The following is a 27,795-nucleotide window of genomic DNA, read 5'->3' as shown; positions in this document are numbered from 1 at the left end:
ATCGCCAGACACTGTTTCTGCCAGTATCGCGCGTTACCAGGCAGTGACACAGAGTAAAGAAGCAAATGTCAAAACCTGTGGTAGTTCAAGGAGTAGGTAACAAGTGGTAACATGCTGAAATGTGACAGTCCACACCAAACCTGTGCAGGTACTGAGAAAGTATAGCTGCCCTGGCCTAATTCTACCTCAGGAAGCAATGTAACGTATTCCATACATGTATGTTTGAGATGAAGCTGAACTTCCCAACAGCTTAACTGATCAGACTGCTGTGAACGGAGAATGAGGCACACATTTTGAACATCGCTTTGCAGTGGCCTTTAATGCCTGGCTGTCCTGAGTGAGAGATTTAGGGAAGAATAGCGGCAAAGTAGCACAACTAAAAAGTTCCATTACCAATAAGGGAAATCCTTATCATAAAGGCATGAGAGAACAGACTGGGCTGGTAGGTCTTAATCTTAAATTTCCCTGAGAAGTGAGCTGGTCCAGGTACCGTAACTGAGGTACTTGGCTATCCATCACTGGGACTGCCCAAACAAACATGCGCGCTCTCTCTCCAAATGGCGATAATTTAGTCTAAGTGCATGAAGGAGGCAGTTGTCAAACAGTTTGGGACTCAGCTCACAAAGGGCCATCATCCACACTGTGTGTTGAGAGTGATCTGTAGGTACACTGTCACTGGAAAGTTAAACCCAATGAGCAGCCCCTAGTTTGAAGTAGCACCTGGGTTAATCTAGTCCAGGTAAGAGCACCCCCACAGGTCCCTGCCTCTGCACGGATGAGTATGTGTCCCTAGGAGCTAGGGCTCCTGATTCTTTTCTGCTGCGGAACAACGTACCGATGGATGGTAAGAGCTCTTACATGTCTTTCTGGAGACACAGACAGAAAATTGTGTGAAAGGAAGGCTTGCAAAATCGATGTGGTTTTTTTCTATCTTAAAAATGTCAGGTAAGCAAATATCAGAATGTACCTGGACCTCTGTGTAGATATGAACTCCAGCTTCATATCTACTCCTTTGAAGCTTCTGACTGTGGTTCATTGCAATTCAAATAGTGAGAGAAAGAAGGTTCCATTACATTGCGGATTCATTACAGGAGTAGCCTTGCGGGTGCATCCACAGGAAACCACCCCTTACTTTGATAGGCAGTCAAGTCAAATTCATTTAAGAAAAGTCAGTGCCCAGGATATAAAAATGGTCTGGAGAAAATTAAGGTGATTTATTTGTGTGATAGTTCTGAGTCACAAGTGGTCCGGTAGAGGCCATCAAACTCATTGCATGAAGTATGGCAAGATTTACATTTAAGATGCCAGAAATTAAATCCTACATACTTCAGGACTGGTCATAGAATTTCAGATCTTTATTATCACTGATATAATGACACCTGTCTGAATTTGCAAAAAGGCCGAAGCTGTGCATCAAAGCCACCATTCACTTTGAGTACTTTTCTATTCAGAGCATGAAACATGAGAGGAGGAGGGTTGTATTGCAAATTAAATGATCAGAAAAGAATCTAAGTGTCAGTCAAATCTTTCCAAAGTCAAAAAAGAACTGAAACACCAAAAGTCCCACTTTGTATGGAAGATGAGATAGGACTTAGCCTGTACCATCTGACTTAGCTAGAATAAAGGTTATATAAGGTGATGGTTAACCTAACAAATCACCATGTGAGCCCAAGAGAGAACCGTTCTATAGATAGACAGAAGGCATGAATTTTTACTTCAAAAGCCTGTTTAATCTACTGAGGGAAAAACTGCATTTTGGGGTGGACAAAATTTATTCCCTTAGTGCTGCTTGGAAGAGTATTACACTCCTTGTTTTAAAATGGCAGGTTTTGTAATGCTCAGACTCTGATAAAGAGAGGATGCAGAGAAGCAGCTAATGAAACAGAATACTTGGATAAAATCCAAAAAAAAAGAAGAGTGAAAATCTCTCAGGTTTTATTTAGCTAGTTACATTATGAAAGACCTATATTTCTTCAGCACTATATTGCATGTGTACGAATACTGAACCACCCTTTAGATCAGAAATGACCTAAGCATCTGTCATCAGCACAGTAGTTCAATTTCAGATGACAGAACACTTTTGTCACAGACTAATACCAAGAAGGGGGTAAAATATACCCAAAATCTCAAACAATAAAACCAGGAAGAACTAACGAGTGGAGACAGACCACCACCGATTTAAAAACATGCACAATTAAAACGGTTATTAGGATGTACTCTGAAAAGGATTAATCTGATGTTTCAAATGCATAATGTACCAAGCTTTCTGGTGTTATACTCCAATAATTAAGTCAAAAGGTCATTAGAAAGAAGTGCTAGTTCACAGTCAGTCAACACCCTCATATGCCGTACATTGTAAACTTGGAAAAAGACGACTTCATCCGTATTTCTAAACAGTAGTGCAGACAATGTCTATACCTTTCACAAAGTGTTTGTGAGAATGTTTTTTGAAATTTCTTTGCAGAAATCCTACTCTATGTAACTTAATTTGGCTGTTATACATACTGATACAGAGTGACAGGCAAATTCTAGATCAACTTGATACGCAAAAACTCTCTCCTTGTCATTTGTAGTTGTTAACAACTCAGATTTGAGTTGTAATTTTTGCATTTAGGTGTTTATATAAAATTATTTTTTTTCCCCAAGTCATTACAAAACTGAGACTTTTGATGTCTACTTCTTCTATTCAAATAATAATTAAAAAAATCTAGGCAATAAGATGCCTAAATGCCAAGGATGCACAATTTACATTAATTCCTGCTCTATGAGAATTTGTCATAACATGAATGAATTCTAGAACAACTTCAACCAAAACTGAATGAAACCTCATACATATTTGCTAGCAAACATAGCCTGCATTTTCATCATGTCAGTTACAGCATATTGCTCCTTCTATTTTAATCCTTCCTTAATGGGCAAGCTTATCTTCCTATTATTCAGGGAACTTTTTTGTTCATGCTTCAGCAATTGCATGACAACTGATTAACAAATCAGGGAACTACTCTTTGACAGTTCTCTTAGAATAGCACAAACAGACTTCTCAACACAGAAGACACTGGTACCCTAATTTCTGTCTTAACTAGATTAAAGGCCATGTACGGTGAACAGTAGCTAATCATCTAACACAGTTGATGAATACATCTTTCTTTCCTCATAGGTCTCAAACAGAGTATCCACTGAGATACACATGATGACAACACTTTATCAGTCTGGCATGGCTTAAGAGCATATTTCCTAGTCTCTTTAGGTCTGTCATTATATTTAACCCTCCCAGCAAAAAGTATCGAATATTGGAACTGGAGATGTGCCTCTTCTAGCAGGTCAGTACATGGCACTGCTGTACACAAAACAGGTAGGGTGATTTCAGCTGATTTCCAGGTGGAGCGTTACAAACCACCATGTACAGTCATTAGCCTCTATACAAGAGAGGCCCAAGACTGAGCTAGCATAAATACCAAACTACTTACCACCTCTAGAGAGGGTGGTCGCTCCAGGACAGGGTTGAGCTCATGGGCAAGGCTGTGCAAGGAAGCTGTCTGTACAATGCCTGGCCTGCGGATATACAGAGGACTTCAGTCTCCTGTACTGTCAATCCCAGTCAGCATGAGCTCAAATATTCATCAAAAATGTAAGGGTCAAATTCTGCCCTCAGATGCCTATCTGTAGCTCCCATTGAGAGCTGCAATGGTAATAATGCAATGGAAACCATATATGCATTCAGCCAAAGAGGATCTGACCCTAAGAATGCGTTAAGCAGCAAGCCCACCTAAGCAGAGGGGGATCATCATGCTCTAAAAGTTTGTGACATTTAACATTTGCTTCGAAACTCATACAAATCAGCTTCTCATTTGAAATTCTTAAATAAAGCAACTCTATTTTGTAACTCTATACAGTGAGAATTCATAATCTCAAGTCAGATTTTTCATTATGTGAATATTTTAAAACCAGAAATGAAAGAAGAATGAAATTAATGTAAGACACTTTATGACACCACTTTAACCCTAGAACATACGGTGAACATACTTCAAATGCATAACCCTGTTAAAATACATATATGTTGGTAAATTTTGTGCAGCCTACCACCTGTTTTGTTAGAAGGCTTTTATGAGACTAATAGCCTCAGCTTTAGCCTACTCTGTTTCAGATCCTGGGCAAGTACAATTCCTGCACTACCAGATTTCCAAACCTCCACAGTATCCGAAGAATCTCAACATATCTCCTTCGGCTACAAATCGTAACGTTTCCTTGGAATTGTGCTTTTAACTCACTGCAGAGTAGATGAGAGTTGATCCCCAATAATGATGTCTTTGAAGAAGATTCGGAATAAATGTATAGATAAGTAAATGCACGCATCCACATCCATTTCCAAGGTTGCCATTTATAAGGACTGTTTGCTTATATGGTTGAGAGGAAAACAATAACCTCCTCATTTTCATCAAGAGCTCCCTAAGCACAAGCACAGAATGATTTACCTTACAGATTAATGCATAGGAAGGGACAGAAGACTTTCAGTTAAATAATTTATTTTTATTTGAATCATACTGCATATATAACAGACATATAAAAACATAACCATTCTCCTCACCTGTATTTTCTGGATACGTTACTTATCAGCTAGCTGTAAGGTATACATACTGCCATAAGGAATTCTGCCTTTCTTCAAAACTTACTTTTTCTGCACTCTGACTTAACACATACGTGTATGCACACACACACACATGCATTGTATATTCATTTAGACAACATTTCAGGTGAAGAGTGGAACCGCTTTAAAGCGGAAAACCCACCAGAATTTTTAAAATGGAGCCTTCTCAGACCAGACCGACAGCTAAATAGTCTGAGCACCACAGCACAGCCTAACATGAATTCCATTTGTAAGAGAAGGCCAAATCAAAAGATATTACTTACATGTATGAGTCTTCTTTGTTACAGAAATACCTGTAGGGAAGAAATGATACCAGTGTTAGCAAAGCAACCACTGAGTAAATTATTTTGACATGCATTTAATCATTGAACTATTTTATTTCAGACACACAGCGGCCACTGTAAAAGAGGAATGGAAACTGCAATAATTTTAATGTGAGAGGTGGAAGGATCTCCCTTTGCATGCAGACTTTAATGGTATATTCTCTCCTTACGTCTCATCAATAAATGTTTCAACATGTATTGCTTAAGTTTTGTTGTTGGAATGCATATCTAATGCTGCTGTTTTAAAACTGAAGCTGATGCAAACAGAAGGTACCAACACCACTATGGAAGCCCCCTTTTATTTTCCATGGTTAAAATTTTTCCCACACTCATATTAACTAGTGCACATCAAACTACCCAGACAGAACAGATTTGAGCAGTACAACAATTCATTTGCTATGTTATTAAGTTCAAATAGTTCCTTGACTGCAAGCTGTAGCTTATGCTCATTAAAACCAAATTAACAGCTCTCGCAATACGAGTATTACTTGCCATAATTCCAAGCCAGATGCAAATACCTCCAAGCTGTTAAAGACATACCTTCTGAAGTAATAAAGACATTTCTATGCTAGACAGGCATGTGGTGGCAATCACCAACGATGGTCCAGTGCCAGTGAAATTTGAGAAGCATTTTAAAGAAAGCGACAGAGTGAACAGAACAAGGCAAAATTCATAATACCAAATAAAGATAAAATTAACTCTGCTAAATGTCATTGGAATTCATGCTTGAATACAAACAGTATTGTCTCCACTTTAGCAGATAACTGGTGCTGTACTCAGACCCCTCAGTATTTAAGCTTCACTCTCCTTGGGGGGAATTTTATGAGAAGTGAAAGAGGTTACTGGAAGCAGTACAAGTATTTGAAACACTTCATTTGTGATTAAGGCCTGTAATGAAATTTAGGAATTGGAATTGTTTGGCTTACTATTCATGAAAGACAGAGAGACCTGAATCTCTTCACCTCCCTGCTATTCCTTTAACCACCTCATCCAAAAACAAATTACTATGGAAAAAATAGGCTTTTATTTCAGGCTTATTTGTTGTGGAACATCTTGGGGAGGCAGTAGGTTATAACAATTCAGAAAAATATAGATATCTGATTTGCAAATTTAGAGCTAACTTCCAAAGCCAACGGTTTTCAAACTATTCATGTTTTTGGTAGATGCGTAAATCCACAATGCCAACCCCAAATATGCAGCTATCGAGCTTGACATAAATGTTATGAGGATTTTTTTTTTTATTGCACTTGTGTTGCTGTTGGCCTTTTGGTATTGAACCACTGAGTTCTACAAGTGTGAGCACTGGAACCTTTCTCTTCCCCAAAAAGAAAAGGTAAGAGGCTCCAGGCTTTGGGAAGGTAAGTTCTGAGCAGTTCCTTTGAGTAATTCTGTAAATGTGAGACACTGGTAAGCAACTTTAAAAAATCAGAATACTAGAACTTCATTATGGATGTGCACTGACTTAAATTGAAAGGTCCTGGTCAAATCTGCACGTTCCGCATGCTAGGAATTATGGTTGTAGCCTCAAACTGTAGAGCCAGGGTAAGCAATAAGAACAAAAGGAAAACAAGCATAACAAAAATAAAACTTTTTAGTTACATAACCTGCTACTACAGGGGGCAAATTCATCCTTTAAATTCACAGTTTGCAAGAGCCAGCTTTCTCAGATTTTCATTCCAGTCCAATCATTTCAGGCTGGCTCAGAGTAGGTGGACAGGACAGCTGCGTGTGTCAAGGAGGTGAGCATTATTATAGGAACGATAGCTTAGGGCAAGAAGAGGGGCAGAGTGAGAAGAAGCAGAGAGATCTGAAATACCTATGTCAAAATGCACGCACAATATCTTGTGCGCTCTTTGGCATGAGTGCAAAAAAACCTCTCTCTAGGTTTCTGAAAAGGTTTGCCTTACACTTTGAATTTGAAATTACAGCTGTCATTAGAACATTTATTCTTTCACCAAGGAAGAGCATTTTTGCTGCTGTTTGACTTCTTGAGTGACCACTGAACAGCATGTACAGCTCCTGACAGACTCTTCATCATCACAAACTGTCCTAACATTCCCTTGGCAGAAGTACTCACCTTGCCCTTGACTATCTGGCCAGCTCCTACGATTTTAAGGATTTTACGGAATGGGAAATGCAGAGAAAAAGGTCTTCAGTCTGAACACCATTTGCAAAAACTTCTTCTCCCAACACTACTGCTAACAACTGGATACATCAGTGCTCTTTCAGCATTATCGAAGCCATATGTGTACTTTTCTCAGAAAATAATGCTTTCTGTAAAATCACTTTGAACAGAAAGTGCTTATGCTGTCACTTCTGATTACTCACAGCCTCTTCACAATGGGATTTGCCACAGCACAAACCAGACTTAGCTGTATTCGCTGACTGAGGGCCTACTTTCCCCTGATACATGAAACAGTGATGGAAATATTAGTGCTTATATTTTTCTACTTAATTTTTTTTTATATGAGATGAGTGGTGGGTTTTTCCAATCAGATGTTTCCATAATAATTACCGATTACCATCTGGTAAGGCCCTTTAGCTATTTTATGCAGATATTTTTAGATAACCTTTTAAAACAACAGCTTAGAGGTAGGCTTTTTCTGCATCGTCTTCATAATACACTGGTAGTTGCAGTGAAACCAAAGTATTTTGCTTTGAACTGTGGTTTTACAGTGACTAACTGCAATCTAGTGGAACAAGGATAAATGTTGCTAGTGAGTTCAACAGGATTAGATATAAATTAATCAGGAATCCTTACTTACATTAAAATGAGCTGTGAATTTTGAAGAAGCCTTCCCTTTCATACCAGTAACCGTGACTAGAAAAACTGAGCAAAAGATGTACCAGCATATCCAAACAGTTACTTAGGTTAGTTACATTATAAGTAGTGCTTTAAATATAAATATTAAGTATGCAACACATTCCTACATCATTGCAATCAGTTTTAGTTTTAATGCAGGAAGCCAATGACTCTGCTATTCAGACCATTCAAGAAGTATAATCATCTCCTAGAAATGAGTGTGTTATGAAAAAAAAAAATCAGTCTGAAAACTACTTAATGGAAAAAAGGGGAGTTACATGATCATTGGCTTTCTTTGGGCCAGTACTAACTCCCACTTGCATATATATATTTGAATGCCTTTCCTATGAGCCGTATCCCAGAAGTCTTACACAGACAACCCATCAGTTCCTTTGAAATCAACAGGATCTCTTGAGAAACTAAATCTGCAAGTCCAAGACACATCAGTAATTTTCTTCACAAGATTAGGTATGATTTACTGGGATTGCTCTCATTTGTAAATATTTCTGGGTCTGGACCATCAGTTTACGTAGATTTGAGTAGAGACTATATAATAAAACCTAAACCTAACACACCACTGAAAGACAAAGATTTATTTAATTTTATTAAGTAGAGCATAAAGAACCAACCTATCCCTTTCAAAATGTTTCCTTATGTAAAAATCCCATTTTTTAGTGGGCTTCATTTCAAAATGTGATAGACTGGAGTAATACATGACCGCTTGCCACTATTAGCAGCCGGCTTTCCATTCTTATTTAACAAATTAAAAAAAAGAGAGGAAGAAACAACCCTAACTTCAGTGTTGCTAATACAGAAAGACTTCCTGACTTAACCAACCAGACTTCAAAGTAAAGCAAAGGAAATGTCATGAAAATACCGCAATATATCACTGCCATGGTTATCAGTGAGTGAAAGTTTCAGTATTACAGTTATCACAGAATTTATCACTTCAGCAGTGCAATTTGACATTCCTGATCAACGCCAAATCTTAAACAAATTAACTTCTTAGACTTTTCATTGTTGCTATGCAATGCTCTTTGCAACAACAATCAATATTTTTAAATGAAAAGAATTCATATACCATTCCCTTTCCCCCTCCCACTAACAATATGTAATTTGCCGTGATGGGTGGTATTTACAAAAATAGCTTTCTGGATGCAATGAACTTTGAAAAGAGTATCTACCAACAGAGACAGGATATTCTTTTGCAAGCGGTTAGCCTGACTGACCTTCACCAGCCAACTTCAAATAGAGATAACAATGTCTTCAAGTACAAAAAGAGACTCAGATATTTTATACATCATAAGCTATTTCTCACAGTTGCCCATCCAAATAAAGAAGCATAATGAAACACTGCTTACTCTGTGAACCCAGATGCCTGCTGCTGTTGTACAGTTGTCAACTTCCCATATTTCAAGGGGAAAACATACTTTGATGTACAGAAAGATAAGTAAAAAGTCCCCTGTCTGGCAGAATACATTACTCTGCAAAATATCAAAGGAGGATATTCTCGAGCGCAATTTTCTTAAACCTCCAAGAAAACTCTTCCTCAGAAGTTTGTACGGATAAACACATGCGTCACTGGCAAAGCTTGTAACTAATCTCCAGGACTTCTGTTAAGCACTATTGTGTTTCCTTTGCTTTGCTTTTTGTGCCAAAATCAGGTGACTGACATTGGCCTGATCAGTATATCTGTGTTGATGTTATACGTATATGATGCTTTGCTCATGCGGGGGTGTGTATCAATACAGGTATTTTTTTACTTTCTTCTACCCTCCCCTCAAGCCAGCATTATGGCTTTAGCATGTTTTGGAACTTAGTCATTTTATGATAGATTGGAAATCTTGGGGAAAAAAAAAGTTAAAATTTTAAACTCTAAGCTTCCCGCCTGACATATTGTGTAATATCAGAAAGAAAATGTACCACAAGCTTGGATCCCACTGTGTTTCATCCTGTCACTCCACTTCTTTTTCACTCTGCCACTACACAAAGCTAGCAATTAAGGCGGAAGATTATATGTAACACTCGGGCATGTGCAGAGAACCTACCAAAGCAGAATAATAGATTCGAGTGTATTCAGAAAGGAGTTCATTCTTTTAGAAACTTTTAATAATGGTTTATATTAAAGTCTGTAAGGATCTCTGGCTTGAAGGAATTCTGTGATCTTTGTAGGCCATTGTTTACAGTGATCAAGGTAGAAATAACATATATAAGTACTGTAAATACAACTTCAGTGAATTTAACCAAACAAAATGATGTTGCAAAACAGTGTCCTTGTCTAGGACAGAAGAGCTGCTAATGACTATCAGCAAACATTACTGAAAGTGCTCCAAGTAAGTTTTGTATTTTGTTTCAAAAATTGTCAGTGGACACTAATGCTTATAGTTCACGCAAAAGAGAAATAAATTATGTGCTAGGGTAGCAAGGATCAAGGACAACATCCACTAGGCATGTAAGAACAAGGAAACTTCCCATAATTATGAAAAAAAAAAAAAAAAGAAAAAAAACAGGAAAAAAAGCAATTTTTTTTTTTAAAAACCTTCAAATATGATGACTGTACTTTTTTAATATAATATTCCAGTTTTTCCCAGACTTGTTCGCAGCTTTTACTGAAAAAGAAACAGCTCACCATGCAAAACAAGGGGTTTTCACCAGGTCTACATAATTCTTTTGTTTGCAAGTCCATAGGCTTATACCAAAGTCCCAGGAATCAAGACTGACGTAAATACCTCAGTACTGAAAAAACCCCAACCTTGCTCTCCCCTAAGATTCACAGCTATTTCTTATACCTAAATTCTATCAGAGCATTTATTCAGAGCTTCATTTTTGAGGTGTTGCTTTCTTTAAACAAAAATTATCTAATGGGCATTAAACGTTCTTTTTCTGAACATGAACATTTTAAATGAGGGAAGAGTAGGCTGCTCTTTTTGACAGACATCAAGGAAGGTCATAGTTTTCCTTTATCGCTTATAACTGGCACTGAAAGTGCAAGGTGAGTGAAACTTAGCAATTTTTATCCCTTCTATTGTGCTGTAGTATTAAATAACTGTTAAAAAGCAGCAACAAGTGCAGTATTCACAAGCTAGCTAAGAGGGAATTAGAAATTTGTCAAACTCCTGTCAAGAAATGTAGTTCACATCAGGAGCAACCAGTTTATTAATTTTGCTGGAGTCGACAGACTTTTCTCCAGAGTGTTCTCCCCTTTCCTGAAATAAGTTTAGTGATTTAAACTCAACTCTCCAGGGGTCAGTGCTGAAGAAGTCTGAAGTGTTGAAGTGCTACTTGTGCTATATTCAAGTCTCAAATTTTACATGAACTTCTAGCACAAATCCTTCCCTCTCCCTATTTTCCCCTCATTCATCGAAGCTGATGAAGACGACATAATAGAATCTTATTTCTTTTCCTCAGGAGAGAAAAGCAATGAAAAGTTGAGATTCAACCTCAGTATATTTTGAAATTAGAAAAAGAAAATGTTACCATGAAAGGAGACTGTTTGAAAAATGTGTAATTTTTGCAACAGTCAGTCTCAGAAGAATACTGAAAGGCAAATGTACAAGCACATTGCAGCTCAAGTATTCAGTTGGGATAGATAAAGAAATGTGTAAGGAATCAATTTTTCTGGATCAAAAATACTACCTTATAAATACTTCTCAGAACAACTGTGGAAAGAAAATATACTCCTTATTAAAAATATCGATGACCTTTCAATTAAACTTAAAATAATCCTCCAGTTATAGTAAGAACCTGATGTCCAAAGTTGGCTTCATTTGATGCACAATGGGCCAAACTCATCCAAGGTGTTAAGTAGATGAAAGTCATTGGGATGAACTAAGGAATTCAGTCAGCCTAATAAATTTCCTTCATGATTTTGAAAGGGCTTGCATGCCAGAGAAATAACTACCTTATGAGACAGCTGTCATTTTAAATCCTGTAGAAATCTACAAAACAGCACTGAATTCTCTGCGGTCAGTGTGGAATTATCTATTCAATACTACAGGATGTTTTGAAAATCCTTTAGGAAACATTTATTTTCTGTGTAGTCACGATGAGATCTTAGTACATATACATATAATAATGTGAGCTTAGCACATTGTTACATGAACGGCTTTTGGAATGGAGGCCCAAATTTCATTTCTAAAATATATGTAGGTTACAGTATGAGATGCAGCATTAAAATTCTGGTCCTCAGACACGTTATACTGCTTATCTTCTGATATCTCGGTCATCTTGATGAAGTAATGAACTGATTGTGAAAGATTCAGTGAGAAAATCCTTGCTTGGAGAGTTTTTGAATTAAGATTGCTGCTATGAGCCAGGCAACCCAGTTTATAAAGACCTGACTTGTAGTTACGTAACTACTTAGTTTCTGGTTCTTTGTCTGTAAACTGCAGATAGTGTTTGGTTTTTGAGGATATACAAGCACTAACTTGATGATGTGAAGTGCTGCAAAAAAGCCTACCCAGTAGCACCAAGGAAAACACAAAAAGTACCCATGGTAGAGTTGCCTGCTTCTTGGTGTGGGATAGCATTTTTGGGTTTGCCAGTCATATTTTTTTTACTAAATTTCTCACATCTTTGCAAACTTTACAACTCTACCTATAGTTAGTCACAAAAGTTACGCAGTAAAGTGCAATCACACCGGCTGACTGTAAGTTAGAGAAGGAATTGACAAAAAAAAAAAAAGGTGCTTGTAGCAAGCGTATCACCTTGTATGATATTCCTGCTTGTTCTCAAAAGTTAACCTGGACTTTATTGTGGCTATATTTGGATTGGCGAGCTCCCAGAGTGACTTGTATGTCAGACCAAATGGGGTTGATAAATCACTTGATAGTGTCCTTCCCCCACGCCATTTCTTCCAGCTCAGCAGAGAAGCCGTATCTGTGTTGTATCGGGGGATTGTGCTAGTCAAAATGCCATTTTCCAGATAAAATATATAGCAAGTTCCAATTATTTTGTAACTTTCCTATATCCTTTTTCATCCCAATTTTACAACCTGACCAGCTCCTTTCCACTGCCGTCAGAGTTGTTTTTGAATAGTCCATGGATGCATCTGTTCTTTATCAGAAGTGACCATTGTCACAGAGTTGACCAAGCAGTATTTGTAGTAGGACAATAGGAGGAACTGCTTAAAGGCATTGGAACGTGGCACAGGCAAAACTTAGTAGCAAGGTGCTCTTCTCATTGGCATCTTTGCGATACTAATAATAATCTTTGTCCATTGTCCTCGCTTTATCCAGCAGTGAAAACTCCATGAAGCTGAAATTTTGATGTGAATTAAGAGCATACTTAATGCTCTAATACTGGGTTTCCGTGAGGACTTCCATTTGCCAGAAATTGCCTGCCATGTACAATCACCACTGGCTTCCAGGGACAAAAACAAGCAGCATTTTTATTTGGCCATGCAAAAGAATTACTCTGCTTTGAAAACATGAAGAAATTGTAGGTGGTTATCTCTTTCACTGATGAGCGTACAAATTTAACTTTTCATAGAAGGGTGTTAGAAGAATTGTTATATATACTTTTTAATTAGGTAAATTTTGCTTATTTGAAAGAACACATCTGTGAACATTGTCTCTCTTCATGGTTATTCCTGAGAACCAGGCGGTTAAGACTGACATTTGAATTGGTAATGAGTTATTGAATTTTTGAAATGACAGCAGTCTTGATGATCTCTTTATTTCAAGAGACGTGAACATATTTGACTAAGATCAAAAGGAGGGAGAATACTTGGATGTCACTAACCAGCAGGGCATGTTGCAGCATACCTACTAACCCAAGTATTTTGGATGCCAGCTTTGATTTTAAGCTCTTGCAAAAAAGAGGATAGATGTATAGATGTAGATTTGAAGTTCCTGAAGTCCAAAACAATTCTGTCCTTTCCTTTTTTTTTATTATGTTTTAATTTTAAAGAAAGCGGTACATACATACAATCATTTAAAATCATGTATTCCTGTGAAAGTATACTTCAGAACATGATGCTATATCATTTGTTTCCTTTCACCTGAAGAATCCTTGGGGTTTGGTGTCAAACTGACACACAGAGAGCCCACCTGATGCTGACAAGTCATTCCCATCTCAAGTGATGTAATATTAAATGGTTTTAATGCAAATAGTTACACTAACTGGAAATCTGGGTGATGGAAAGAATTGACATTGCAACTGCTGATACTTCTCCAAAAGAAGTACAAAGAAATGCTACGTAGTTGTATGAGACAGAACTGGACAAAGATACTTCCAGGGTGTGTACAGATATCTGTGAGTGATGACTTTTAATAATTTTAATTAGACTAGAACATAAGCTACAGAAAGGGCAGCTGGGTGAGAAGTGTGTAGCTAGTGCAGGAGACAGTTTTGCAGAATGTACTTGCATTCTTTAAAATTTAGAATATCTTATGTGGCATATTAATGTTATTTTCTGCCATATCAAACAGAAGAAGGCCAACAGCATCCTGGCCTGTATCAGAAACAGTGTGGCCAGCAGGACCAGGGAAGTGATCATGCCCCTGTACTCGGCGCTGGTGAGGCTGCACCTCGAATACTGTGTTCAGTTTTGGGCCCCTCACTACAAGAAGGACATTGAGGTGCTGGAGCGTGTCCAGAGAAGGGCGACAAAGCTGGTGAGGGGTCTGGAGCACAAGTCTGATGAGGAGCGGCTGAGGGAACTGGGGTTGTTCAGCCTGGAGAAGAGGAGGCTGAGGGGAGACCTTACCACCCTCTACAATTACCTGAAAGGGGGTTGCAGAGAGGTGGGTGTTGGTCTCTTCTCCCAAGTGACTAGCGACAGGACAAGAGGAAATGGCCTCAAGTTGTGCCAGGGGAGGTTTAGACTCGATATTAGGAAAAATTTCTTTACTGACATAGTGGTGAGACACTGGAATGAGCTGCCCAGGGAGGTGGTGGAGTCACCATCCCTGAAGGTGTTCAAGGAATGTGTGGACGAGGCATTGTGGGACATGGTTTAATGGGCATGGTGGTGTTGGGTTGATGGTTGGACTTGATGATCTTACAGGTCTTTTCCAACCTTAGTGGTTCTGTGATTCTGTATGGTGCAGTATGCTATGAATGGCCTAGTGCTGAGCAAGGCTGGGTACTGTGATTGGTAAATATTCATTACTGGTACTACTGAATGCTGGAGGCCTATATCTTAAATGATTAATTTTGTAGATGCAAATGCTATATGTAGAAGCAGGTAGCCCACTGCAGCACTAACATTCACTGGACGTGGTTTCAGAAAACTGAGTGCATCAGTAACTCATGAATTAAGGAAATATATTTCTTTTTTGGGGTTTGTTTTGTTGTATTTTATGAATGTATACAACTGCCAGAGTTTTATGATCATATTCTGCTTATGGACAACTCAGGAACAGGTTTTTTTCTGGTCATAGACATACTGAGTGGATTTCATTTGTTGTCTCCTGTAGTGTCAGTGAGCGCATAGAAGATAATTGGATACGTTCTTAAATACAACAGATTTTACTGAAAGATATTATAGGGTAGAATAAGAAGAAAAATAATCTACAATGATATCTTATAATGTGTTCTAAATAGAAACCCATTATTTTCCCTTCTCTGACACACGGATATTCATCAGATCATTTTAAGTCATGATCCAATGTATTTAACTTTGCAATATTCTTAAATAAAGAGTTGCTATTGCACAAAATGTAACTAACAAGGACTACAGCTATGCATTTGATTGTTGTTTGGGTTTGTTTCATTTTGGTTTGGTTTACATATGTGAAAGAGCTTTGGCAGCCTGTGTGAAAATGTTCACATCCTAGTCCTAGCTACCTGAAGGCACAGAATTGGGGCATTGAGGCTTCTTTTATCTCCCCTCTTGAAGGACTGTCTCTAGGTGAGAACTAGTGTAATCACGACCGCTGCAGCCTTGTGGTTGCTATCTCAGCCAATGCCTCAGCTCCTGGGCCCCTCTAAGAATTTTGGTTTTGCTCTAAGGACAGTTAGATTTCCATGCACCTGGAGAAATGACTGAAAAAGGTTCGCCTGAGTTAACGTACAGGAAGATCGCTCCCACCCTCAATTTTTATTTGTAGTTTGATAGTTTTCTGGATTTTATGAAAATGCCACGAACTCTTTGAGGCCTGGCTCATGCTTTTAAACGTTAAATTGTCAGTAGTCTAGAACAAGGCAGTCTGATGAAAGGCTTGTGTCAGAATGGAGAGTGTGGTGTTTAAGTAAAAAGTTGCTTTGAAATTACTTCAAAAGTATCCTTGGGATGAGGTGCCTGATATGGTAGGTCTGGGAGGTGCTTCAAAATGGAGGATGAAAGCTGTAGTACCACCTGTACAATAGTATGGACTATGGGGTGCCCAGCACACATACGTGTGTGCACATGCACATGCCAAACTTGCTGCTTTTACAAATGGTGCTGTTTGACTCTTCCTAATATCAACAAGCAGGGATTTTGAAAAAATGGTGCCACTCATTTAATTGTTCACATCTGCTGGGATATTTTCTTCGTCCAAGATCACACTAAGTAGAAAGAAGGTAGAACTGTAGTCAGTGAATCAAATGGTAGGGAGGGCTAGCTGTGAGGATTGATTCCCCTCAGGAAACTACACACATTACAGAGCTTCTTGCCTGTATATCTAGTGCAAGTTAAACGAATTTTTCCCATTAGTGTGCTGATAGGACAGAGACTTCAGCTGAAGGAGACTCTGTTCTTTGAATGTCATGGGGAGGAAAAAGTATAGTGCTGACAATGGTCGTCTCTGCCATACTCGTGGCAATGTTCTCCTGTCACTGTTAAAACGATGTAAAACGGTGACTTGCAGTAAAGCTCACAGTTTAAGTAAATACACAATACTAAGAAAGTCTGCGACATTTTTCAGAAATGTTGGTTTTCCTTACACTTTGTAGTCTATCTCAAGAACTGTAGGGGCTTGCTTGGATTTATGCAACTTTGTATGTTTGGCTGGATTCTGTCAATGTAACTGTGTTGCTCTGCAAGACTATTTTGAAATCTCTATTTTGTGATTTGCTCAGTCACTTGTGTAACTAACAGTTGTTAAAACAAAGCTAATTCATGGTTTTCCTATAAAGACTCCTGCTGGAAATACACTCTTACATGCAGTTCTGAACTACCTTTGACTTTTAATGTGTGAAATACAGTACAAATGTGGGACGAGTGTTTAGCCTGTTCTCTGGCCATATGTTCTGTGGTGACATTTGTCACATAAGAACATAATAGCTATTTAATGAAGTTTCTTCATTTTATTTCTCCTAATCTAAGACATTGTTTATTTGTGAGGACAAAAGAAACGTTAAAGCTCAGAGAGACCTTCAGTAAGGTTGTACAAGAATGAAGTGGTTAAAGATCATCATCTTTACAATTAAGAGTTTTGTTTGTAGTTTTCCCAGATTTGTGCAGTATTTAATCTCGCATCAGAGAAAAACAGTCAGCACTCTGTTCCAGCAGCCACATACGATGCCAGTACCTAGTAACTATTTGTGTGTGAGAGATCCACACATAAAAAGATGACTCTTCAGCATCAAATGAGTATTAATCTAAGGTTTTCATTCAGCTAGGAACAGATTGTTTATAGGAAGATTTGAAACAAGGAGTTGCATGTGGTCAGTTGTCCAGAATTGTATTTGGGGAAATGGTTTGTTCAATATTAATCACAAATAAGAAGTTAGTATTTTAATATTGGTCTAGAACAGTAAGTGCATCTATAACAACAACAGTATCGTTATCTCAGCCTTAAACATGAACGCTTGGATCTTGAATTTGTTTCTTAAATTCTTGTTTCTTTTGGAGCAGTTTTGGCATCAGAGGTTTGAAATCAGTTTGGGGTCTGTTAAGAATTTTTTATTTGAGAAAAATCTAGAAAGAACAGGGCATTCTTTTAACTGAGAATTGTACAGATGACAAAAAACTCATGATAGTGGTGTTTCCTCTCTTATGAATACTCTAACTTTGAAAGAAAGAATTAGTCATTTGTATTCATGTTTTCACAGGTGTTACTATCATTTTAAGGGGTATTGGGCAGGGGAGGCTGTCAGCTACTGAAAAATGAAGTCATAAAATGCCTAGGTGATGCAGCAAGTCACTCTGGGAATCAGGAAGCCAGTCTGAGTTGCAAGAGCTAAAAAGGTCATCTATCTCAGTAAAATAAGGTCAAATCCTTGGGATTTTAATCTGTTTGTCTCAAACATTGTGGAAAATTTTCTGTAGCTAATTTGGATATAACCATGCAATTCTAGGAGTAAGATCTCAAATAAAAACTCCGTAACATTATGCATTTTCTACTAAAGACAGGGGCTGGCTGTCTTGTCTCGTATGTGCTAGAAATCTAAACAGAATTAGTGACATTTATTTTTCATCTAACTGCATTCATCTAGCACAATTACACCCCAAATTTGGTTGGACACTCACTTTTCAGAGTTTTTCTCTTCTCCTGCTTACTGAAGACCATTGCTGTTTTCACTTCCATGTGTTTAGGATGCCAGCTGTTTTGCAGTGCTCACTGCACTGCTCTGATGGTTGGTGATGCACAGTACAGTGAAAATCTCGGCAGATCCCTGTACTCAGGGACCAGTGCAAAATCTTAAGAGATTATTATGTTCCAGAATTCAAATGCAGCTCATAATATATTTGTATGTTTTAAGAAACAGAATAAGTTGTTAATATCCCCTTGACCTATCATATGTTCTAGAATGTCTATAACAAAAATGCTTATGAGATATCTGAATTACACTAAATAAAGCCATAAAACACCTAAAAATTAGTCCATTTGCTTTTTATAACATATACTAAAAAGTGGTATTTACCATCTCAGGAAGGTAAGTCAAAAAGGCCATGGTGAATCAATGCCCCAAAATTGACATAGTTACTTTGCAGTACAAATGCCCTTTTTATTATCTTAAGAGAAGGTTTTGTTTGCTTTAACTATTCAATTATAGAGCACAGATACCACCCCAATATATTTTTCACTCACATTAGGGCTCTGTCATGCCTGTGATTGTATGGCAAGGTTAGTATGTTTCCCATGATCCTGGACCTAGGAGCACCTTTCCATTAAGTAGGAAAGATCTTCCATTAGGAGATCAAAGAGTTTCCCTTAAAAGCTCTACTCAAAAGTAGGAAAATACCTGCTGTGGATGAAGAAGGGGAGGAAAGATCATGTTATGTTAAGAAGTGTCCTAGAACACTGTGTAGATATGTGTACCGTATACAAAAACAATGATCACACCACAGCTATAATCACCTGAAAAGTACAGTTGAGACTCTGCACTTGTTACCCCAGTCTTCTGGCAGCTCTGTAATAGGCAAATGCATGTTCCTGTTTACAGCATATGACAGCAAACCTGTGTGTTGCATCCACCATTCTAAAACCTCGTACTGCAATGCACATGGGCTTCACCCATAGATTTGTGGAATGTGATTTGCAAAGCAGTCTACTGCCTACCAACTCTGAAATTATCCTAGCTGGGTTAGTCTTGTCCATTCATTCTTTCAGATCTGAAAGGTTTCTTGTTTATTATACATTAAACTTGAAATGCAGCAGAGTACTTCAAACAAGTATTTACCACTTCCAATATGTACATCAACTTGGCCCAAAAAAAAGAAAGTTAATTTTAGATATAAGCCCCAAGCAAAAATCCTGCTTCCAACACACATTTCAGACTGACTTTAGCCTTTTTTTCCCCTCTGTGCTCTGAACTCATGGAAGCTATCAGTGTCATGTATCTCTCTTCTTATACATAAGCCTGCGGGAAGAGACCCGTTTTTATTCCTTCAGTGAGCTGATATGATTCACACAGCATGGTTGAACCTGCCAGGCTGAAGTTATGTGGTTAAGATTTCAACAGTGTGCACTAAGACTTGAGGGACCTGTACTCACTTTCTGGTTTTGCCATCGATTCCTGCAATGACTGTGCAAAATTCACATAATTTTCATGTATTACAATCTCCTACCAACAAAATAGGCAAATTCAGCCTGTTTCTTTCTCTCTTTGACTAGTCAGTTCATCTGATAATCTTTTTAAGATGGGTCCTGATTCTTGATGTAAGTTTGGATCAACTTTATTCATTGGCGCTTCTTAACTATTAAAAATATTCTCTAGAGGGGAAAATCACTGAGGATCATCACAATGAAAAGGTTTTATTTTGGAAAACAGAGAAATTTGGTTATAACAAATGATTTTTCAGCTATTCTGTACTTTATATCACCATCCACAACACCTACCAGAAACTGTAACTATCTTTAACCACATTTAGCCAGCAAAGTTCTTTCCTTAAACTTTCTGCTCCCTGAAGACAATGGTTCCCTCAGGAATACAGCAAGAGCTTTTACGAATGCTTGGAAGCAATATGAAGCTGTGTAGCAGGGAAATAAAAAAAAAAAAAAAAAAAGGAGGCATGAAAATATCCAAATAATCCCACATTAGTTATTCTCAGGGCTCCAGGGAAATTAAACAAGGGTGGGAAAAAGGCATAACCTGACTCCTTTACATACACAGCTCAAATTTACAGCATTAGCAATTGAAGCTCAAGACAAGCAAATTGAGCACTAGTCTGTAAATTCATTCTAATGACATCACTGCCAAGATTATCCTTTTGGGCATGGCTTGTGTAGCGGGCTGGGAGGAGAAGGCAAGGGATTGAGGAAGGGAGATGTGATTATGTTTGAGCTATTTCGATTTGAGGATGCTCTTAACTGACAAAATAGAAAGCATCTTCTCTGAGAAGGGATTTCACTCAGCTGCTTTAAAAATCCTCCATACGTACTGAAAGTCAGCACATTCCCTGGAGGATCAATTGGCTTGACAAACTCTAGACATCCTCTACACTATCTTCAAAAAAAAAAAAAAACCCAAACACATTTCCATATAAAAACTTTCTCCAGGCAAAAGCATGACATGCAAAGGTTTGTCCTGGGGCAATTAAAAAAAGAACTTTTTATAAGTAAATTTAGTGCTCGCAAAAGTTGCTGCATTGACAACACTTGATACCAAAGGGTTCTCTTTAATCCAACAAGCTGCAGCAGGGCAAATGTCTCTTCTGCCACTGCTCTTTACTTCACAGTAGGATGAACTAGATCTAAAGGGGGGGTGAGAGGGAGCTTAGCTCTTCAGGCTCATTCATCAAGAAAACTTACTTTTAACCCACAAGCTGTCTCACTGATTTCAAGAAAACTCTCATCCAAATATATGAAGTGCTTAAATGACTTCCTACATTTTAAGCAGTGAAGTATTGGTCTCTGCTGAAAGGGACAAGATGACTGCCAACTATAGTCAACAAAAGCTCTGAATGGGGTTTGATACACAGGTAAAAAACCATTAAGAAAATGACATCTGCTTCAGAAGATTTCTCAGATTGCCTGCACTAAACCACTGAGTTTATTTAAGATATTGCCTAATAGTAGCCAATTTCAACAAAGCTGTTCCTCTTGAAAATGATACTGAATAGTGTTTGTAAACTTTTTGTATATCATTATACTTTTTGCATTGAATTTATTACTGTATTTGCATGCCACACATCTATATAAATATCCCTAGACAGCAGTGATACTCAAAGAATTATTCCTAAAAACACAAAATATAGAAAGAATGTAATTTAAGAAAAAAAGCGTTTAGTTTTAAAAATCTGAAATTACAGATGATCATCCTTACAGGTGGATTTACGATCCTTTGCAGAATACAGAAAACTTAGCAACTAAACCACAAAAGTCAGATTGGCTGAGATGCGATCCTTAGCTGGAGATCAAGGACAGGATTGCCAAATCACAGCCAGATCCTCACAGCAGGAGAATCCCCTAGCAGCTCTCGGTTGGGTCATCAGCTGGGGTAGCTGAGCACTGCCGATTCCCAGACTGGATCTGATCTCCACAGTATGGAAATCAGCCACGCTCATCCGCATCAACTAATCCACAGCTGCTACAGCACTGCCTTGGCACATAAAGAAAGGAATTGCAACTTACTTTAACTTTAGGCATCTAATTAAGGTGCCTAGAGTTCCTATAAACTTACATTTAGAGACCACAATTCCACGCAGACAGAAAGTGTGAATGCTCCCTCTGTACATCAACTAATTGATAATAGCTGAAGATTCACTTTCCATCCTATATTTGTTTCTGAGAAAATTTAAGTTGCCACTACTGTGCATGCTTACTACAACCAATCTAGCATTCTTCCCTCTTTTAAACTTGCCTGCTCTCAGATTTGGCACCAGCTAATTAAATAGGTGGGTTTTTTTTTTTTTAACTGCTTTCAAAGAGGACTTTACAGTTGAGGCATTCCAAGGTCCTGTGGGGCCACCACACACTCCACATTAACTTCAACATGACCGGTATGGGATGGAATACTGTACCTTGACCTGCTGGGCAAGAACTGTGTAATTTGGCATGTGCCTTAAGCCAGACAGCATGGTTTATCAGGCTCACTTTTGAGATAATACAGCCTGCCGGTAACAGACACTTCTGGGTAGATGTCTCTGCTAGTTAACACATGTAATAAACCAAACAAAAAACTGTAGGATGAGCTCCACTAAAAAGAAAGGAGTTACTCATGCCCATTAGAGTTATATCAAGGTTATTGTAAGCATTAAAAAATGATGGGATGTCTCCACATGGCTCTTGTGTTCTACGGTCTTAAACATGAGAGTTTGTTACGTTAGAAATGACTTGTTAAGAGACATTACTACATCTCTCTCACCACAACACAGAAAACAGGACAGAGTTAGTTTAGCATTCTCTTGTGATCCAAATATTTATGCTAACCCAAGTATCCCCAGAAAGACGTGTACCCAGTGTTCCATCAATCCTTGAACAGCTAACATATTTTTGTTTTCTTATTTCTCTGAACCATGTACATTAAAGAATGAGAAACCTAGGAAAACCTCTGCCTAAGACACTTCCCATAAAAATAACACATTGCTTTGTAACATCAGTAGCACTGCATAAATGCAACCAAGAGTAGTACTTGAATCAAAAGGTAAGAAAAGGACACAGAAGAGACAACTGAACGAAGAAAAGAAGTATTTTGGGGGAATTTTGAAAATAAGAATCCACTAACAACTAATCAAAAACACCGGAGAAATTCTCCAAGCAGGTCCTGTGATGTTTCCACAAAGGAATTAAATGCTTCGGTGCCCAGGCTCATTTGTGCGCACAGAAAATAGATATTTGCATATGCAGCTAAATGTGTACATGTGAATATCTGGATATGTATATTCCCATACAGATGGGCAATTTTGTCAATACATCTAAGGCAAGGATTTTGAATGTGTCCTTGAGCCAGGTATTCAATCTGTGTTCCCATCTGCATTACAGGGATAATATTGCCTCACAGCAATTCTATGGGTGAGGATAAATAGGATTAAGTTTGAAAGGTGCTAATACATCCCAGAAAGCTCATATAAATATATCCTGATAGGTTCCTAACTAATATCATCACAACCCAACATTCAATTATCTGAGAGATACTCAAAGACAGTATTGGCCAGTTGGTTTAAATTAGTAATTGCTATCCACTGGGGGTTTTCTCCATTTTCCAGTCGAACTCCTGGCAAATATGATGAAAAATGATTACATGGGAAAACAGAGTTCAGAAAAAACCTTCAAAAACCGTCAAAATTTAAATTTACCTTTTCCTAACCTGAATGGCCATGCTCAGCAGGGGTCAGACAAGGAATTTGTTAATATATGGAAAGAGCCTCTTTTGGATGCACTGAAAGTGAGCAGTATTCATTACTAAAAATCATACATGAGTTGTATAAATATTTACTGCGCTGAAAGAACATGTTGGCCAGTGTTTTCCACAAATCAGTGGAAGGGAGCCTCTAATTAATGAAAGGAAAGCTGTAGGGTTTTACTAGCCACTTAAGACCAGTTCTGGAAGCTAAACGCAAATGCCATAGTTCAAGCACTAGAGTCTATTAAGTCCTAGTGCACTCTTGCTCTCGGCTGACTGCTTACAAACTGTGAAGAGGATTAAGGTGGATGGGATCACTGCCAACTTGAAGCTGTTAAATGACTGCATTACAAAAAAAGCTCCATAACTCACTGTTGTTGAATATTTTTCCTACAAAATTCTCAGCCACTGGAAAGATAAATAGGGAGAGGGAAGGGTTACTTTTTTTTTTAAGTTAAAGTGCATTTACTGCACCGACAACAGCAGGATCATAACCACCTGATCCACTGAATACAAATAATAACTGGGAAAAAAAAGCAATAATTAATGACCAAGTCTATGCACATTCCATTAAGTACAAGCAGCTGTCATAAACATCTTAATTTAAAGAGCTGCTGGATAGCGAATTACAGCACTGTAAAAAGCTTCTTCCTTCTGCTGCTCCACAGAACTGGAACATATCAAGGCTTTAAATTTTTAAACATGACTTTCATGTTCTTTGGTGCACAAAAAAAAATCTCTGAAAAATCAGCTTGTCAAGAGATTCATCTAGCAGCCACCTACCTTTCTTTCTGTCTGGAATGCTTCCGTACACTGAACAAGGTAATTCTGCTTATCAAGGCTTTTAATAATTTTTTTAAATTGTTTAAACAGTACAGTAACTTAACCTCATTCAGGGGAATACTATTCCTCATTATACCCAGCGTACAAACAAATCTTGCTAAAATGTCTCATCTTCTGTTAAATTGGGCAGACCTCAAGGTTTACCCAGCTTTCTCTTATGGGTAACAATGTTATTGTAATTAAGGTCTGGAATATTTGAAAGCCACAAAGACAGACTGTTTCTCATACCCAGGGTGTAGCCAAAGCAAATTTGGAGGAGGAGAGCAACTCTACAGGTATAATAAGTTATTATCAAAGGAATAAAAGAATGTTGTGCATGCCAAAACCTTCTCAAAATGGCAGTCCGTTTCTGTCTGCTCATTGTATACAACATTTTCGAGATGAAAGATCCTAGCACTACTGCCTCCTCTATTAAGAAAAGTCTCTTTATTTGCCACACCATATTTGAACATGTGGGGGTTTTTATTGCCTCTTCTTGCCAGTAAAGAATGACTAATAGCTGTAATTTGTAATTTCCCAGCTTTTGTGGTTTCTGTTTTAAGCAGCGTTCCTTATCTTTTGTGAGTTTCAATTTGGGGAAAATTGTCTTTTATACAATATTTTTTTCCCATTTCGTGTCAAGTTAACACCTTCTGGGTCCTAACTATAGTGTAGATAACAAGTACACCACCAAACACAGTGACTGAGACTTTTTTGTTTTGATAAGGCTGCAAACAGCCCAGGTATCAGAAACATTATCTGCCTGCGTTGGTCAAGCAAAGCATGCGGGAATGGAACTATCTTTCAAATTCTGAGACTGAACCATGAAGACAGGTACCAAACAACAGGAAACACCATTCCCGCCCCCCACCCCCCCACCCCCCGAGAAAGGCTTTTCTTTTCAAAAGCACACACTCTGGAGTGTCCCTGCCAAAAGGAACACTTGGTATTAATTTTCAGTCCTGGCATACATTAAATCCTTTCTCTTAGATACACAACAAGCAGTTGACTTAGGCCTTTGAAGACCTGATCCTCATCTCCCTTGCAAGCTGTAACTTAGCTCCTCTGCTGCATAACCCCTGAAAAATGGGCAGTGTCAGTACAGGTCACAAGGAAACTTGGCCTAGCCTGCCCTAACTTCATGCCCTATGCCCAGATTACTGAAGATAAGACACAGGGAAGGACCTGTTTTCCTATGAAATGCTGATCTTTCTTTTGAACTACATCTTAGAAGATGAACGACTATGTATGCGTTCCCTCCCAATACTCCTCAAGCCTCATAAAGCTCCACTACACGTTGCTTATTTAACAACAAACTAGAAAGCACAAAAAACATTTGAGTTATACCAGCATACTAGGAAAGAAATTAAAAGTACAGATTTTAAGGAATATAGGCCAATCACCATCACATTTTCACAACTCTTTCAAGTCCAGAACATGGGGGTTTTAAACGATTCAGTTGAAAAAATAACACAAACGAACACAGAAAACCCCACAAACCAAACCAAAACCACAAAACCAGAAAACTAAACCAAAGCCCCAAGCTTTAAAAAATGGTTTAATTAATTTTCTTTGTGAGCATCTTCTCAAAGAACAGCAAAAGGCCAATTTCTTACTGAATCAGAGGTTGGCAAGACATCAGCTGACACAGGATATCAGGCCTTAGAACACAGTGCGAAAGGCAAAATCAGGTTGCAGAGCTGCCTCGGCAGACAGTTCAGGTGGGTCTCTTACACCTACATTTTCAAGTTAGCCCCTCAATCACCCCCACTACCAAACACTCCCGTTCAAGTCTTGGTTCAGTTATTTCACTTGCCAAACCCAAAAATTCAGCCACAGAAGGTGACTGGCTGGAACGTAGCCTCCCACCCTCACCCCTTTTCCAGGCATCATGGATGCAATCCATGTGGCAAACTTAAAGCCCCGGTCAGCCTTGGCTAACAAAGGCAGTATGTGCATAGGCTAGACCTAACCTTTAATTCTGTCAGATTTCCATGATAACATGTAACTCTATTTCAGACCAAGAAAGCCTCTATTGATCCACAATCTTGAGAGGAAAATAAAACTTAGGGTTCTGGTTGACAGAGAATAAAAAGAAGAAAGTCTTAAAATGATGGGAATATCCACTGTTTCCCTGTTTGTGCTAAGAAAAATGCAGAATTTAAGTAGTGCTTTTATTTCCATATTTTCTTTTTTCTTGCTCTTTTGCTGTAGGTGGTTTTTATAAGCAGGAAAAATGGAAATGGCAATCACTTATTTCGGAATCAAGGAGAGAATCCAGTAAAGCAAGGCAAGAGCATCCTTGTCCCAAGAAACACAAGCTGCACACACAGCTGTTTCATCTCAAAAGCAAGTTGCCAGTGTATTCCAGGAACAACACGCAGTTTGTTCCTTTTCCTTCTTTCAGTTTCAGAAACATAATGCAAACCAACCAAACGTACTACATCATTCTGATACAGAATCAGGGAGAGGATAGGATGAGTGATAGAACTGAACTTGGACTGTAGGTAAATAGTGACCCAGAACTTCATGGTTCAACTCTCTCTAACTGTGAAGTGCCAATAGAGAGGTTTTATAGCCTACCAGTACCATTTCCAAGCTAATAATTTTCAGTGCTCCCCAGATCTCTGCTGAGATGCAGCACTAGAAAACTTCCCAGCAGTCTTCCTACCTAGACTTCGAGGTTTGATGGCCTGAAAAACTGGTCTTTTCACTCTACAACACTTCAAAATGAGTACAGACACACAAGAATGTTTTAGTGTGGCATCCAATGACTTATACCAAATGTGTGTTGTCATTCTCAGAGCAATGAGACACAAATATTGTACTGGCATGAAAGTTCTCGGCTTAAAAAAAAAAAAAAGGAAGCAATTTCCTTCTCAAAAAAAAAATTTATCAAATATCAAAAGAGACAGTAGCATGCACCTACTCTCATTCCAAAAAGTAGTAATTTTAACTTCTCACACTTTTTCTAAAATATCATCAGCGTCTTTTTCCATGCAGAAAAGTAACTCTGTACCGCTTCTTCTCTCTGGCTAGGACTGCTTTCTTCAGAACCATTCAACACCAACACCTCACCTAATACTACTTTTGTACAGAAGATTTTAAGAGCTGTTTTTTGCAGGTTTTTCTTCTTCAGATGAGCTTGTATGAACTCCTTCACATTGGGATAAAATAGGCAGTGATGATGTATTCTTGCAGCCAGCTCTCTGAACACAGAAAACAATTGGTGCTTTTTAACTGGATTTTAGTTTCTCCTCTCCTGGTCCCACCCTTATGTCTAATAACATATGACTTTCCCAGTATCTGCTCGATATTTTTCTCTACCAACAATGAAAAGCATACAGACCTCAGCATCACTGAAAAACATGGAACATAACAGTACCCTTACTTCAGAAAACAAAGAATCCCTTCCCACTTTCACCATATAGCTCAGTTCCCGCTATCCATGATGTAGTGCACACTCAATTCCATGCTAACGTTTGTACTTGCTTAGTTAAAACAAGCACTGCAGAAGATGATAAAGCAAGCAGACTTTGTTTACT

General features: G+C 38.3%; 1 protein-coding gene across 1 annotated transcript in view; it reads right to left on the bottom strand.

Annotated features, from left to right (window-relative positions):
• The window catches only part of RORA (RAR related orphan receptor A), a 374,046-nt gene that overhangs the window by 106,715 nt on the left and 239,536 nt on the right, over positions 1-27,795 (bottom strand). Inside the window, exon 2 of the mRNA XM_059823905.1 lies at positions 4,909-4,938. Within this exon, the coding sequence (XP_059679888.1) occupies positions 4,909-4,938 (30 nt within the window). The remainder of the gene's footprint in view (positions 1-4,908; positions 4,939-27,795) is intronic.

The sequence above is a fragment of the Gavia stellata genome, chromosome 13 (genome assembly GCF_030936135.1).
Source record: "Gavia stellata isolate bGavSte3 chromosome 13, bGavSte3.hap2, whole genome shotgun sequence".
NCBI classification, from domain to species: domain Eukaryota; kingdom Metazoa; phylum Chordata; class Aves; order Gaviiformes; family Gaviidae; genus Gavia; species Gavia stellata.
This window is presented reverse-complemented; position numbering and strand designations above follow the sequence as displayed.